Source organism: Siphateles boraxobius, unplaced genomic scaffold (genome assembly GCF_051911475.1).
Source record: "Siphateles boraxobius isolate OS27281-9 unplaced genomic scaffold, OSU_SipBor_1 49, whole genome shotgun sequence".
Taxonomy (NCBI): Eukaryota; Metazoa; Chordata; class Actinopteri; order Cypriniformes; family Leuciscidae; genus Siphateles; species Siphateles boraxobius.
In genome coordinates, this window is record NW_027509130.1 from 1,240,001 (window position 1) to 1,255,000 (window position 15,000).

General features: G+C 40.4%; 2 protein-coding genes across 2 annotated transcripts in view; one reads left to right on the top strand and one right to left on the bottom strand.

Moving 5' to 3' along the window:
- The window catches only part of LOC143711096 (GTPase IMAP family member 8-like), a 17,170-nt gene extending 2,872 nt beyond the window's left edge, over positions 1-14,298 (top strand). Inside the window, exons 2-4 of the mRNA XM_077202422.1 lie at positions 2,437-2,478; positions 3,643-4,323; positions 12,157-14,298. Coding sequence (XP_077058537.1) covers positions 2,437-2,478; positions 3,643-4,323; positions 12,157-13,241 — 1,808 coding nt within the window. The 3' untranslated portion in view covers positions 13,242-14,298. The remainder of the gene's footprint in view (positions 1-2,436; positions 2,479-3,642; positions 4,324-12,156) is intronic.
- The window catches only part of polr2f (RNA polymerase II, I and III subunit F), a 66,569-nt gene that overhangs the window by 10,421 nt on the left and 41,148 nt on the right, over positions 1-15,000 (bottom strand). The window lies entirely within an intron of this gene.

Sequence of the window (15,000 nt, forward strand, 5' to 3'; positions counted from 1 at the left end):
GGGTGCCTTGCTCAAGGACACCTCAGTCATATTCCTGCCGATACTGGAATCGAACCAGCAACCTTTGGGTCACCAGTCCAACTCTGTTACCATTAGGCCATGACTGCCCCACAAGTGTCTCTTACATGGCAGGTTCATATAGATACGTTATGCACTCGGCTACAACAAAGACTGTATTTCTTGAGAAGGCTGAGACTTTATGGGGTCAGTAGTAGGATTATGAAGGTCATGGGCAGAACTGAACCTCTTTATCTCCAGATCCTATATGAAAAATCTACATTGAGGGAGGCAAATAAGATTATCCATGATACAACGCATTCCCTGTACTCTGAGTTCGTAATGCTGCCATCGGGGAGAATGTTAAGAATGCCGAGCTGTAGACTAAACCGGTTTAAGAATTCATACATTCCTTCAGCTGTTAGGTTATTAAATAATACCAAGCAGAGATAGTTATTCTAAGTGGGGTATTTGTGTGTCTAATTTAAAAATAACACACAAAAACAGTCCTTAAATACAACAATGTTAAAAATACATTCAAATCATTTAGTAACACATTTAGGCTAATAGTAATTCGTGCCCAACTTGAAAAAAGTAATGATAACAATATTCAGGCCTACTATTAGGCTACGTGTTGTAGCCATTAACTAAGTGCATTCAGTTTCATATTTGTTAAAAAATAATAATGTTATTTTTTCCCCATCTATATTGATTATGAAAAATGAACATAGGCTAAGATAGGATGCGCAATATATCGGGAGACATGCTCAGACATGATTTTGGCCACTTAATTAAGTTTTGTTTTGTAGAAAGCCTTTCTTTAAAGTGAATTTCGTTTTGTATAAATTGTATCTTAATTTTAATATTTTTTTCATCAACCAATTGCCTGGATTTAATAAATAAGAAGCAAATAGCAGACAATATAATCATGAGTCATGGCATGGAGGCGCGGACGCGGTCCCTTGCATTGCACGTGAACTGGAGCGCATCTCATCACAAATTAACCGAAACTCAGTATATGCCTCACAGACATGAGAAATATATCTATAAAGAAAGCTTGAAATGTCTTTAAACGAAAAAATTATAAACAAAAAGAAATAGGCTACTCTCTCTATAGGCGCATTCACTACGGAGATGGTGATCATCAATTTCATCTTTGCAGACACAACACTAGTTTATTAATAGAAATAAACGTTTTGGAAAAGAGTTCCTCATATCTTTTAGTTTGTCAGTGCGTTTTGTGGTGTTAGGAATTGTTTTTCTGCACATTTCCGCACTAACTCAAAACGTGCGTACATGTACACCACCTCCTGACCTGGCGTAGCATTTGAGCGTGCCGTACGCCAACGTCCATATTGATAAATATCAAAGTCACCGTGGTTTTGGGTGTATGCCAGGTGTACGCTGGAAATTTGGTGTGCGCACTTTTGATAAATGAGGGCTATTGTGTGTCTGTGTGTGTGTAAGATCGTGTAGCTGCCCTACCTCGAACCAAGCTTATAGTGGACGAGATACAGCTCAAACACGAGATCTTGGAGGCCCTGCTTTGAGCGTTGCTTGGCTGCTCACAGTTGTTGCGTAATATAGCCTGCAAAGCGTTCCCTTGAGCCACTCTCATACTTAAATATCAATATTTCTAAACATTTGATAGCTTTTCAAATTATATTCACATGTTATTTCTTAAACATAACTTGGAGAATGGTTTCAATGTTTATTAAGGAATATTTTTTTCTTTACATTGCAGTCTCACATAACCACTAGTAGTCCTAACAACTCTACTATGCTGATGTTCAGCATATCCAACCTGATTTCTGCAATTCGCACGAATTCATAGGATTTTTACTAAATCATATATATTTTACGAGTTGCCCAATTCGTTTGAATTCGTATTAATGAACTACCCCTGACCCGCCCCTAAACCTACCCATCAGGTTTAGAGAATTCGCATGAAGTAGCCATCTTTTACTCACTCGTATTCTCAAATTCATAATTGGTCGTGAGATATCGTTGTTGGCATTTCTGAGGGTTTTTTTTAAGCAGTGAAATCTTTTCAGATTTCAAGTGCACAGTAGGCCTATACAATTCTGAATTGGTCTTGGTCGTAGGCACACAATGTATTCAATGAAAAATAATTAAACAATACTTAGAAAATAAAATAAAAGAATACCAAAACATGCCTCATTAACAGTGACATTAGCCCAAGTCTCTTAAATATAATTTACTTGTGCAACAGTCTAGTAAGTAAACTAAATTAATACATTATGAAATGAAATCAGAAATGTGTTATATTATTGCCTTTACAAAAATTTGAATTGGGTAAACTTTGCCCTTAACTTGTGAACGAAATTAAGATATTAATGATATATGTTTTAAGATTTTTTAAGATATAAGACTTGCTTAGACCTGCTCATTGTTTTGTTGCCCCTATTTTTGTTGCAGGAATAAGGAGGAGCAGGAGTGGAACTGGTGATCGCCCTAACAGTATGTGGAACTATTTAGTATAACAACACATGAATGCATAATTGCAGTTGTTTTGGCTAAACTTAAAAAAAAAAAAAGATTTGATTTGTAGGATGAATACCATGGATACATTTAAATATTTCACTAAAAATATTTGTCCGATAACAATTGAATTTCTGGGTAATCAAAAGCAAGACTTGCAACGTATTTCATTAAACACATCAAGAGTTCTCAGTTGTTTATTTTATTACTTTGCTGTCTATGTGATGGTTGAATGTTTGTTTTATTATGTCTGTGTATCAAACAAGCCCAGAGGTGTATAGTCCAGGGATCAGAAAGTAAAAGTCCTGCCATATGTTTATTCCACTCATGAACTCATTTAGCTGATTTCTGTCTCCTGGCTGAAAAACTGATAATTTACAAATCCAGGAGATTGGAACAAAATACTGAGGAGGACTTTTACTTTCTTAACCTGGACTTTACACCTCTGAACAAGCATAAACCCAAGAGAGCCCAAACTCGGCAGGATGTTCCAATCATGCGCCGCTACTCAAGCACATAGACACACACCCAGTCTAACACTAGGTGTTGCTATAATAAGACGATTGGCGTTTTGGGCCATAACCCTTAAGAGCTAGAAACAAAATTATTTTTTGAATCCTTGAGTCAAGCCCAACAAAATGCATAATTCTATAATCTTTTTCAGCCATTTTGAATTTTTGAAAAAACTACTTTTTCAAACTCCGAAGATTCAATAGGACTCAAAGATTCAAGTTGGACCTTATAAGCTACATTTGAACTGCATTGCTAATTATCCACAATTAGTGGACTTGGACCACGATAATTGCCACTTGTGGCTTTATTTCCATTTGACATTAGACCTAAATAGTTGCAGGACATGGACATTTAAAGACCATTTTGCTAATTGTTTTCTAATTTGTATAAATTCAGTTGATGTAAAGAAGTAGTAGAAATTATACACACTATCCTGTATATGCTGATGTAAATGTTAACCTGAAATCTTTATATTTATTAAACAAAAAGCGTAATAAAGTGTTTTGTTAAATACTATAAGCAGTCCATTTACAGTCACTATAATGTTGCATATTGTAATTATATTTTATGTTCTTGTGTATTTTTGAAGACTGAGTCTAAACTGGCTCTTGTCCTTAACTTGCATTTCAGTGTCAATAAGAGCATCTAGAAAAGCAGATCTGAATCTGGTGTTGTGTGGAAGCGATGCTGTTCTCAAGGCCTCCGTATCGAAACATTTCAGGGAAGAAAAAACACTTTCCACATCACATCGGACTGAGTTCAGATCAATGTCTGTGATGGAGGTAGAGATGATAGATGGACGTCTGATCAGTCTGGTGGAGCTTCCAGCTGTCAATCATCTCTCAGAGGAGGAGGTGAAGAGTGCAACTCTCCGCTGTGTGTCTCTCTGTGATCCTGGAGTTCATGTTTTCCTCATCATTGTTCCTGCTGGCCCACTTAATGATGATGAAAAAGCAGAAATAGAGAAGATCCAGAAGATATTTGACTCCAGAGAACACTTCATGGTGCTCTTCACTACACGGTTCACTGTTAACCGACCAGTGACCAAAAAATTATTAAAATCCAGCACAGATTCTCAGCGGTTAATCAATCTCTGTGGAGGTCAGTATAGAGTGATGGGGTTAAATGAACCTGTAAACTCAAGACAGATCCCAGATCTACTGGATTATATAGAGAACATGGAGACTGAACCCTATTCACTTCAGATGTATGTGAACGCTCAAGAGAACAGAGTCAGACGTGAAATAGAGGAGAAATATAAAGAAGAACTGAAGAGACTGGAGAGCAAAATTGGAGAGTTCCATTTGGGGGGTGAGTGTAAAGCATTGATAATAAGATTTTCTTTCCAGTCAACACTTTGATGTCACCATGTGGACACAACTTAAGCAATCTGAGGGCACAGTGAGCTAAAAGTGTAACTCACAGTCACAGCGTGTGTTGTTGTCACACTCACTGTGTGATCATACTATGGCCACAATATGAGCTCATCCCAGCTAGAAATGTTATTGTTCTATGAATGTTTTGAGAGCATTATGTTATGTTCTTGTGATGTTTTCTGTAGCTAATTTTATTTTTGTTACCAGAATGTTCTCCTAAAAGTTAGGATGACACTTGGATGAAACATTTTAAACATATTTAGTGATAACACTGAAAGAACATTATCCCCTAATATTCTTATCAAAGATTTCCATTACACGAGAGTAGATGTTAAAACTTCATGCTGATTTGTACTCGGCTTTCGCCAAGATAAGCACCAACTAAGACGTAGCTTTACAGTAACCTATGCTTCTCCATCCATTTACGCTTCTTTCCATCTGGTGACGTGAATCTCCTTCTGTCTGGTGTTAATAGTGTATTTGCGCTTCAGCACACACAACGGCTGCAACCACAGTGCGGTCCCCCCATAACAACCCTCTGGATTGAGCGGAGTAGGGAACATCTCTAGGGTCTTCAAGTGGGCACCTTCCATCCTCAGTGTTTCGTCGACTAGCCCACGACACCTCAAGAGGGCTCGACAGTGACTCTGGCGTCCCAGAGTCACCCCCCTCCGTCCCCCACTCAACTCAGCCCAGCTTACTGACCTCTACTTCCCTCTTGCTGCTGAGACCTAACCACAATCTCACAATCTCTCCGCAACCCAACCATACGCGCCAACCCGTTTGACTAAGGCTGTCAAGCCCCACTGGTGCGTTAATATGCAGTTTCAGTGGCAACGGTTCCGTATGGCATACCACCTACCGCAAAACACAATATCTGCCCAACCACCCGTCATTCACGCAATATACACAGGAACGTAATGACTGTAAATACTATACAACCTCTACAAATAAACCAACAGTGCTGCTGAGACCTAACCACAATCTCACAATCTCTCCGCAACCCAACCATACGCGCCAACCCGTTTGACTAAGGCTGTCGAGCCCCACTGGTGCGTTAATATGCAGTTTCAGTGGCAACGGTTCCGTATGGCATACCACCTACCGCAAATCACAATATCTGCCCAAACACCCGTCATTCACGCAATATACAGAGGAACGTAATGACTGTAAATACTATACAACCTCTACAAATAAACCAACAGTGCTGCTGAGACCTAACCACAATCTCACAATCTCTCCGCAACCCAACCATACGCGCCAACCCGTTTGACTAAGGCTGTCGAGCCCCACTGGTGCGTTAATATGCAGTTTCAGTGGCAACGGTTCCGTATGGCATACCACCTACCGCAAAACACAATATCTGCCCAACATCCCGTCATTCACGCAATATACACAGGAACGTAATGACTGTAAATACTATACAACCTATACAAATAAACCAACACCCTTCAAGTTTTCAAGAATTATATGAAACCGTAGCATGGCGGCCTGTACACAGCCAGCTAGAATCTTTCCGTCTCAACCACAGCCAGTTGCTGCTCCTTTCTGCTGCTTCAGATAAGTTCTTTACTGTGCGACGCAACTCTTGACCACTGAATCCGACGTCTCTGAGGAACCGGGTTGTAGAGTGTGCCACAAAACCTCGACAACCCACTTCCACTGGATAAACCTGGACTCTCCATCCTCGCTGTTCTGCTTCAGTTGCCAGATGAGCATACCGCAATTTCTTCCTCTCATAGCACTGTTAACTCTATCAGTTGAACAATGCGTGCTGATCCAGACCACAAAACAATATCTGGTCGTAGGTTAGTGGTGGCAATCTCAGGTGGAAAAATAAGCCGTTGATCAAGATCAGCCAGCATCTTCCAGTCCCTAGCAGCTTCCAGTTGTCCTGGGCGAGAATTGGTGTTAGGACCTTTTCTTGGTGGTTGCTCGCCTGGGCGGAGGAATATTGTCTTCTGCGTGTAATGTTTTGCTAGAACAGGCGGCAACTTATTGGTCATACTACGCTTGCCTTCCAATGCTAAAGCCAAACATCGCAATACTTGGTCATGGCGCCAAGTAAACCGACCTTGGCTAAGAGCCACCTTACATCCTGTCAAAATGTGCCTTAATGTGGCAGGTGATGAACACAAAGGACAAGAGGGATCCTCTCCTACCCAGAGGTTTAGGTTCTGCGGTGATGGGAGAACATCATATGTTGACCTAATAAGGAAACTGATCCTACTCTCTTCCATTGACCAAAGGTCTTGCCAGCCCATTTTTCGTTGTTCCACACTCTCCCATCTCATCCACTCTCCCTGCTTGGCCTGGGAAATGGCCTTTATACATCTCATCCTCTCCTCCTGCTTTCGCACCTCGTTGACTACCAGCTTCCTCCTTTGAGCTGGGCCTGCCTTGTGCCATTTAGGAGGAGCTAAACTGAGCCCAAAACCCCCCTCTTCCATGCTGTACCTGTCCCACGATATCCCCAATTTGAAGGTCAGCCTTTGCCTCTACTACAGATTTCTTTGCTGACCACTTTCTACCAGTTTTTACCACAGGGGCTGCCTCCCTTACACATTTGTCGCGTGACTCTGCAAAAGTCATTTCCAGTCTGACCTTGGCACACTTAAACTCCTCGGTTAAAGCAGAGACTGGCAGCTGCAATACTCCTTTACTATAAAGTCCCACTCTGCTGAGGCAGCGTGGAACTCCCAACCATTTCCTGATGTATGAACTTATTAACGCTTCCAGCTTATCCACTGTTGTCAAAGAAACCTCGTACACAGTCAGTGGCCACAGCAACCTTGGCAGTAGACCAAACTGAAAGCACCAGAGTTTTAGTTTGCCTGGTAGAGCACAGCTGTTTATGCTCTTCAACCCTTCCACTGCTTGCCGTCTAACTTCTCCCACTCGAACTGTGTCCTTTAGATCCCCATCGTACCATCTCCCTAGACTCTTCACTGGCTTCTGAGAAACTGTTGGTATTGCCTCACCATTAATGAAGAATATTTTATCTACTACCTTGCCTTTAACTATTGAGATGCTCCTTGATTTAGAGGGCTTAAATTGCATTCGTGCCCATTCAATATTATCTGTTAACTTCCCCAATAACCGATTAGTGCAGGCTACCGTTGTAGAAATGGTTGTCATGTCATCCATGTATGCTCTGATTGGTGGTAGTCGCATCCCAGAAGCCAAGTGCTCTCCTCCTACTACCCATTTTGATGCCCTAATGATTACTTCAATTGCCATGGTAAAAGCCAGTGGAGAAATGGTGCATCCTGCCATTATTCCAACCTCTAAGCATTGCCATGTAGTGCTGAATTCTGGAGTTGAGAAACTAAATTGCAAATCTCCAAAATAGGCTTTCACTAAATTTGTTATCGACATCGGTACCCTGAAAAAATCAAATGATGCCCAAAGAAGCTCATGTGGCATTGAACCATATGCATTAGCCAAATCCAGGAATGTCACGTGGAGCTCCTTCCTCTCCTTTTTAGCTGATTGAATTCGTTGCCAGATAACACTGATATGTTCTAAGCATCCTGAGAATCCTGGAATGCCCGCTTTTTGAACTGAAGTGTCAATGAAGCCATTCTTTTATAGGTAGGTTGACAATCTCTGAGCAATAATGCTGAAGAAAATTTTGCCTTCGAAGTTTAATAGTGAAATAGGGCGAAACTGACTGATGCTTGTAGCATCTTTTTCTTTGGGTATAAAGACTCCACCTGCTCTGCGCCATGCTCTAGGTACAACCTGCTTTTCCCAAGCCACTTTTATCAATTTCCACAGAATCCTTAGAACTCCTGAAGCACTCTTGTACACTCTGTACGGAACTCCATTAGGCCCTGGAGATGATGAAGCCCTTGCCTTTCTCACAACCTGCTCTATCTCTTTCCACTTAGGTGCACAGACCTCCATTTGGTACTCTGGTGGATTGACAGGTGGGATGTCTGACGGAATTGACATAGGCTCATGCCTTTTTGCATCTGTATGCGTTTCCTCCAAATATCTCTCCAGCTCAACCCTAGATGCTTTTAAAGTGCCATTCTTCTCACTGGTGAATAACTTCTTTACGAATTTGAATGGATCTTTATAGAAATTAGCCCTTGCACGTTGCTTCTTTTTGTAGCGTTTCCGTAGGCGCTCAGCTCTGCGTAATGTTGCAAGCTTATCTTTTATGGCCCTTTGTAAGAGATTGAGTCCCTCCTTCTGACTTTGTTCCGCTCTTTTCCATTGCTTCCTCAGCTGTCTCCTTTCTCTAACTAACCCTTCAATTTTCTGCTGCCGTCTAGACACTCCAGGAGTAGTTTGTACTTTTTCCTTCCTTTTTTCCACACCAAACCTCTCACTTCCATATGCGTAAATGATGTCCCCAAATTTATACAGCTTCTTTTCAACTGTACCAGTTAATCTTTCCAATGCAAAGCATAGATCTGTGTTTACCGTGTCCCATGCAGTTTTCTCACTAGCTCTTGGCCATCTAACTCCAGGCCTATGCCCGTTGAGGTTCTTTTCTCTCTTATGCTGGTTAGTCTGACCGGGTTCACAAGAATCAATGTGTTCATCACTAACTGTGCAAACCCTCCTCTCCTCTATGACAGGGGTGCTGATATCCTGCGAGCTGTGGTTTGCTTCCTGTCGCTGGATTTCATTCGACTGACTTGACTGACTCCGTAAGAAGTACTGATCAATGCGAGGCCCTTGTCCCTTCTCCCTCAAGCATTTCATTTTCCCTTGATGAATCTTCAAACCCCTGACCGTTGTCGCCTTGCTCCAGCCACAGACACAAGCTTGGAGTTCAATGGCTTTGCTAACTGCTGAACCTGAACTAGTCTTTTGTGAAGTACTCTCCATACTCATATCCGTTTCCATTCCAAAGTCGTTAACCATGTTGTGCACCATTGAGTCATCTTCCGCCCCTGCTCTCGCAGACTCTAGGGGTATTTTCCTCTTTAATTTTTCAAAAGCCTTGGGGGGGGGGGGGGATTCTCCAGCATCCTGTAAACACAGAGCTGGATACTGCCGACAAGGGTAGCTAACCCTTACCAGCCCCATTGGGGTCTCTTTCCTCCTGTCAGCTGTCTCTCCAGGCTGTCACAAGGTATTTCCCTTGTTGCCAGCAGCACTATTCACCGCAGTCACTGGACGTATCCAGATCTTCATGATTTCCATTTCACAAGAGTAGATGTTAAAACTTCATGCTGATTTGTACTCGGCTTTCGCCAAGATAAGCACCAACTAAGACATAGCTTTACAGTAACCTATGCTTCTCCATCCATTTACGCTTCTTTCCATCTGGTGACGTGAATCTCCTTCTGTCTGGTGTTAATAGTGTATTTGCGCGTCAGCACACACAACGGCTGCAACCACAGTGCGGTCCCCCCATAACAACCCTCTGGATTGAGCGGAGTAGGGAACATCTCTAGGGTCTTCAAGTGGGCACCTTCCGTCCTCAGTGTTTCGTCGACTAGCTCACGACACCTCAAGAGGGCTCGACAGTGACTCTGGCGTCCCAGAGTCACCCCCATCCGTCCCCCACTCAACTCAGCCCAGCTTACTGACCTCTACTTCCCTCTTGCTGCTGAGACCTAACCACAATCTCACAATCTCTCCGCAACCCAACCATACGCGCATAAGTTTTAGCGGGAAGTTTCCCAGCACACACAGGACTGAACCTCTTAAAAGAGCTTTAGATGTCGAAGTTTGTCTGACAGTAATAGTTTGGTTTGGTCACTGTTGTGGAGGTCAGTGTTTGCTTTAGTCGTGGGCTCTTTGGCCTTGATGTTGGCCTTTGATTATTATAAGTGTTTGTTATAGCAAGAGAACATGTACTTGTTTATAATAATGATATTATCATAATTTAGCAGCTCTGGTATCAATTTTACATAATCATAACAATCCAGGATTTCTACAGCATGAGATCCTGCAGCATTTTAATCTGAAATCTAGAGAATTTAACATTAAATAATATCTGTGCACAATAAGTTTTAAACACTTTCATTGAGACAAACTCAGCTGCAATGCATTCTGGGTGCATCATAGAAAACACATCGGTGGCTCCCAGAATGCATTGCAGCTTGAAGTATGTCACCATTATAGATTCATGAGCTGATTCCTGAGCTTTGAGTGTGTTTAAGTGAAACAGTAGGTCAAAATGTTTATTTTTATGTTATACAGATTTTATTACGAAAACACTGTTGGATGACATGCTGTAGAAACACTAGTATAATCAATTAAATGGAATTAATAACACATATGATGGTCTAGAAAAGATTAGCTGAGTAGAGCATTACATGATAATCTCTCATTATCGTCATCTGCTGTTTGTGGAGTTGTTTAATGATGTTGGAGCCTGACATCAAATGTTTATACGTCAACCCAATTTTCATTTTCAACCAAAATTTGACGTCTGAGCGATGTTGAAGTCCATGTCCAATAACATTTCTAATTGGGGTGACTCACATTGTGGCCATACTATCAGAGTAGGGCTCACTGCATCCATGCTGTGGACATCCAACCCCGCCCACATCCAAGTGTGATGTCAGAAGCCACTCCCATGTCCAATAGATAGGTTAGGTTTTAGGTGGGTTTCAGTATAGGTTCTAGATTAAAAGGGTTTTTTAGGCGTTAGGTTACAGATGGGTAGGTTTAGGGCTCAGTGTTTGGTGTAGGCAATCAGAACTGTGATTGACATGACCTATGGACATGGGAGTGGCTTCTGACATCACACTTGGATGTTGGCCGGGTTGGATGTCCACCGCAGGCTGCAGCGAGAGGCTTCTCGTAATATGAGCACACAGTGAGTGGCACTGAGTGCACAGTGCGGTTACACTTTTAGCTCACTGTAACCTAACATTGTGATCATATGGAGAGATCACTGTGAGATAATGTGTTGACTGGGTTATGATTTCCGTAATGAGATTTAGTCATGAAACTACGTGGTCAATCTGTAAGATCCTTGACATTTATGTCAGATTTTAAATCTTTCCACAGACTTTTTTTTTTTTTTTTAATAGTGCACATGAGAGTTTTATCTCCAACAAATATCACATATAATACAGGTATAGTATTCACTCTATGAATTAGTTATCATATATTAAGAGCTGTTTCACATAAAAAATTAATTCAGTGTCAGTGGCACTTGATCCAAATAGCGCTTCCTTGTCAGTGACTACAAACTGGAGCATTGCATTGATGTCAAATCTCCTTTGAATCTTATTCCAAATCTAGCAAGGCCAAACCATAATCATGATAATATTAAAATTAATTCAGGGTTAATTTTAGAGAACTTAAGCCTTTTAGCTGGGTTAAAAAAAATGAATGAAACTAGAAGTACTAGACATTCAAACATCAGTGCTGAATACATTTTGTTCCTAAACAGTTGTCATAGGAATGACAACCACATTACCACACTAATTCTCTGTAGTGTTTTTACTGTATAATGTTAGCTAAGGAATTTTTGGCTCTATACTGTGTCATTAAGTCTGGAAAATCGGGATCTGTAAATATCTTACAGTATTTAATCTTTTCCAAAACCTGGTGAGAATCATTTTAAGCACCAAAAAGTATGTCAGTAGCAAAGATGATAATCTAGATTGATAGAAAATATTCTGTGTTTATCTTATTAAAATTATTGTTTCAGATCATAGAATCATTAATAATCCAACATCACATTTTATCTGAACCATCTGTAACGTATGCCATCCAACATTCAACATCAATCATTTTATACTTCTAAGCTTTAAGTATTTTTATTTTCTGTCAATGTGATTTTCAGGTGCTGAAGGTGAATCAGATGATCAGGAGCGTTTGAGGATTGTGCTGATCGGGAGAACAGGAAATGGAAAGAGTGAAACAGGAAACACTATTCTGGGACGAAATGAGTTTGTGAGTAAATTAAGCTTAGATTCAGTGACGACTGTTTGTAAAAAGAGAGTTGGTGAAGTTGATGGTCGATCAGTAGCTGTTGTTGATACTCCAGGACTCTTTGACACGACACTGACAAATGATCAAGTGGTGGAAGAAATAATGAAATGTGTTTCACTGTCGTCACCTGGACCTCATGTGTTCATCATTGTGTTGAGTGTGGGAAGATTCACAAAGGAGGAATCAGACACTGTATATCTGATAAAGAAGATCTTTGATCATAAAGCTGCTCAGTTCAGCATCGTCCTGTTCACTAGAGGAGACGATCTTAAGGATGAATCTATAGAGGATTATGTGAAGAGAAGTAACTCTGCAGAACTGAAGAAACTGATCAGAGATTGTGGAAACAGATTCCTGGCTTTCAATAACAGAGAAAAACAAGACAGAACTCAAGTGATTCAACTGTTAAACATGATAGAAGAAGTGAAAAATAGCAATCAGGGTGGATACTTCACTAACAGCATGTTTGAGGAGGCAGAGATGTCCATTAAAAAGAGGATGGAGGAAATACTGAAAGAGAGAGAAAGAGAAATTCAGGCTCAATATGAGACATTGACTGTCAAATATGAGAAGGAAATTCAGGGACGAATGAAGAAATTTGAGAAAGAACAGCAAAGGGCAGATAAAGAAAGAACAGAAAAGGAGAATGAAAAAGAAGGTCTAGAGAGAGAGCAACAGAGAAGAAAGATAGAAGAGCTTCAAAAAGAGGAAATAAGAAAGATTGAAGTGAAATGTAAAGATGAAGCCAGAAAACAAGCAGAAGAAATGAATTATTTCAGAGGCAGAAAATATCTGGATCTAAAGCATAAGCTGGAGGAGCAAGAAGATCTATATGAATTAATAGAAGAACAGTATGACGACCTGCAAGAGGACAAAAGTGAGAAGGAAAAGCTGATAAAGAAGACACGGAAAAGAAAGCACTGTGTCATTATTTAATACATTTAAATGCTTGGATTTAAACGAGTCTCAAACAGTTATGAATCAATGCAAAAACAAGTTATACCTGATGATTTTTATTGTTGTTATATATTGAAATTGTTTTCTCAGTAGAAAAGGTGTGAGTAACAAGTCAAAGTTTAGGTCAACATGACTTATTTATTTTTAATGAGCTCTTTTGCCCAGTCTATACATGGTGTCTTATTTTGCACACATTGATGTGCTTTTGTTTATGTATTGTGAAAGAAAATGTATTTCTACTAGTATACCGATATTGCTTTAATGTTCTAATCCGCAGCACATGATTATTTTTTTCATTTCTGTTTCATATTGGGATGAATTATAGGATTTAATATTTTTTGATGAATTATTATACTAATGTAATCATAACAAAGTAATACTGATGTTTTTGCAAGAAATATTGTGTATATAACAGATATTTAAATCTGATCTTTTGAGAATTTAAGCATCATTTAGGTGTTGATTTCTTTTTAGGACTTGTAGTGACTAATAATTTTGTATGACGTTTAATTTTTGCCCGTTTTCATTTTTAAAAGATAAAGATGAATATTACAGTCAGTGACATGACCAGTGTTGAAGAAATGTAATATATTCTATATGTTTGCATTTTCTTATATTCATAGAAACTTAGAAACGTGATGGTAATTAGATTAAAGTAATAAAATGCACGAGGATTGCATGTGGAGTCCTATGATTCTCTGCCACATTGATAGAACGATGAACTGTTACTAAACCTGAACCTGAACATGTATGTGTATGACCTTGTATATGTGACTTGAGAAAAAGTAATGTGTGGATGATGTGCATGACCGAGACAGAGGGCCTCCACTATAAGATAAGCACATCTAACGAAGTGTTAGTTATGGCTAAGACATATCTTCATTTAGTCTAGAGAAATAACCTTGGTGGGGGAGTCAGGACTATAAAGAAGGAAGGATGCCCTCCTCTCATTGTCACACTCTGCAGCCATTCTGTGTGCCTGTATGTACAACTGCCAACCTTTCCTTGCAAGGGAATAAATTATCTTTAAAGACAATGTGTACATGCCTGTCTCTTCATGTCAAATTGTTTGCCATCACAATTTGGCGTTGTCGGCAGGATTCCCTGGATGTTTCTCTTGGACCCAAGAGCGGACAGTGTTTATCCACCTGGACTGAGCAGTTCCAGCTCTACCTCGTAAACTTGAGAGAGAAGGGCCGACCACCAGGGCCCAAGAGAGACACCACTGGAATCATCACCAGAGCTGAAGAGGCGTAAGCTGAGACTGTAAGAGGCAAAGTCTAAATTGTTATTGATACCTGTTTGAGAGAGAGATAGACTCATGATGGTCAAGGGAACACTGTGGTGACTAGTACAGATTATTAGTCTGGTGGGTTCAGTTAATCCACGGGAGTGTATTGGGGGAAATCCAGAGGGCCTGTCTGATCCAAAGTTGTGAGTCCACGGGAAAAAGCACAGAAAAGAGGGACCATCATGGGGAAATCTCAGAGTAAACTGCACAAAAAAGATCAATATGATTAACCGGTGTTTGGTCTGATGAAAAAAGCATGAGGAAAAAATGTTTGAAAGGTTAAGTAAATGCCATGATTTTCTTAGAGAAGGAACTTTTAAGTGTCTCTAGTCTGACAGTAGTTAGGTTGTGTTTCTGAAGCGGAAGTGTAAACCGAGAAGAACTCACTGCGCCTCCTGTGGAGACTTAAAGCACAGCTTCTGCACTTCTCCCAGAAACAAACTAGCA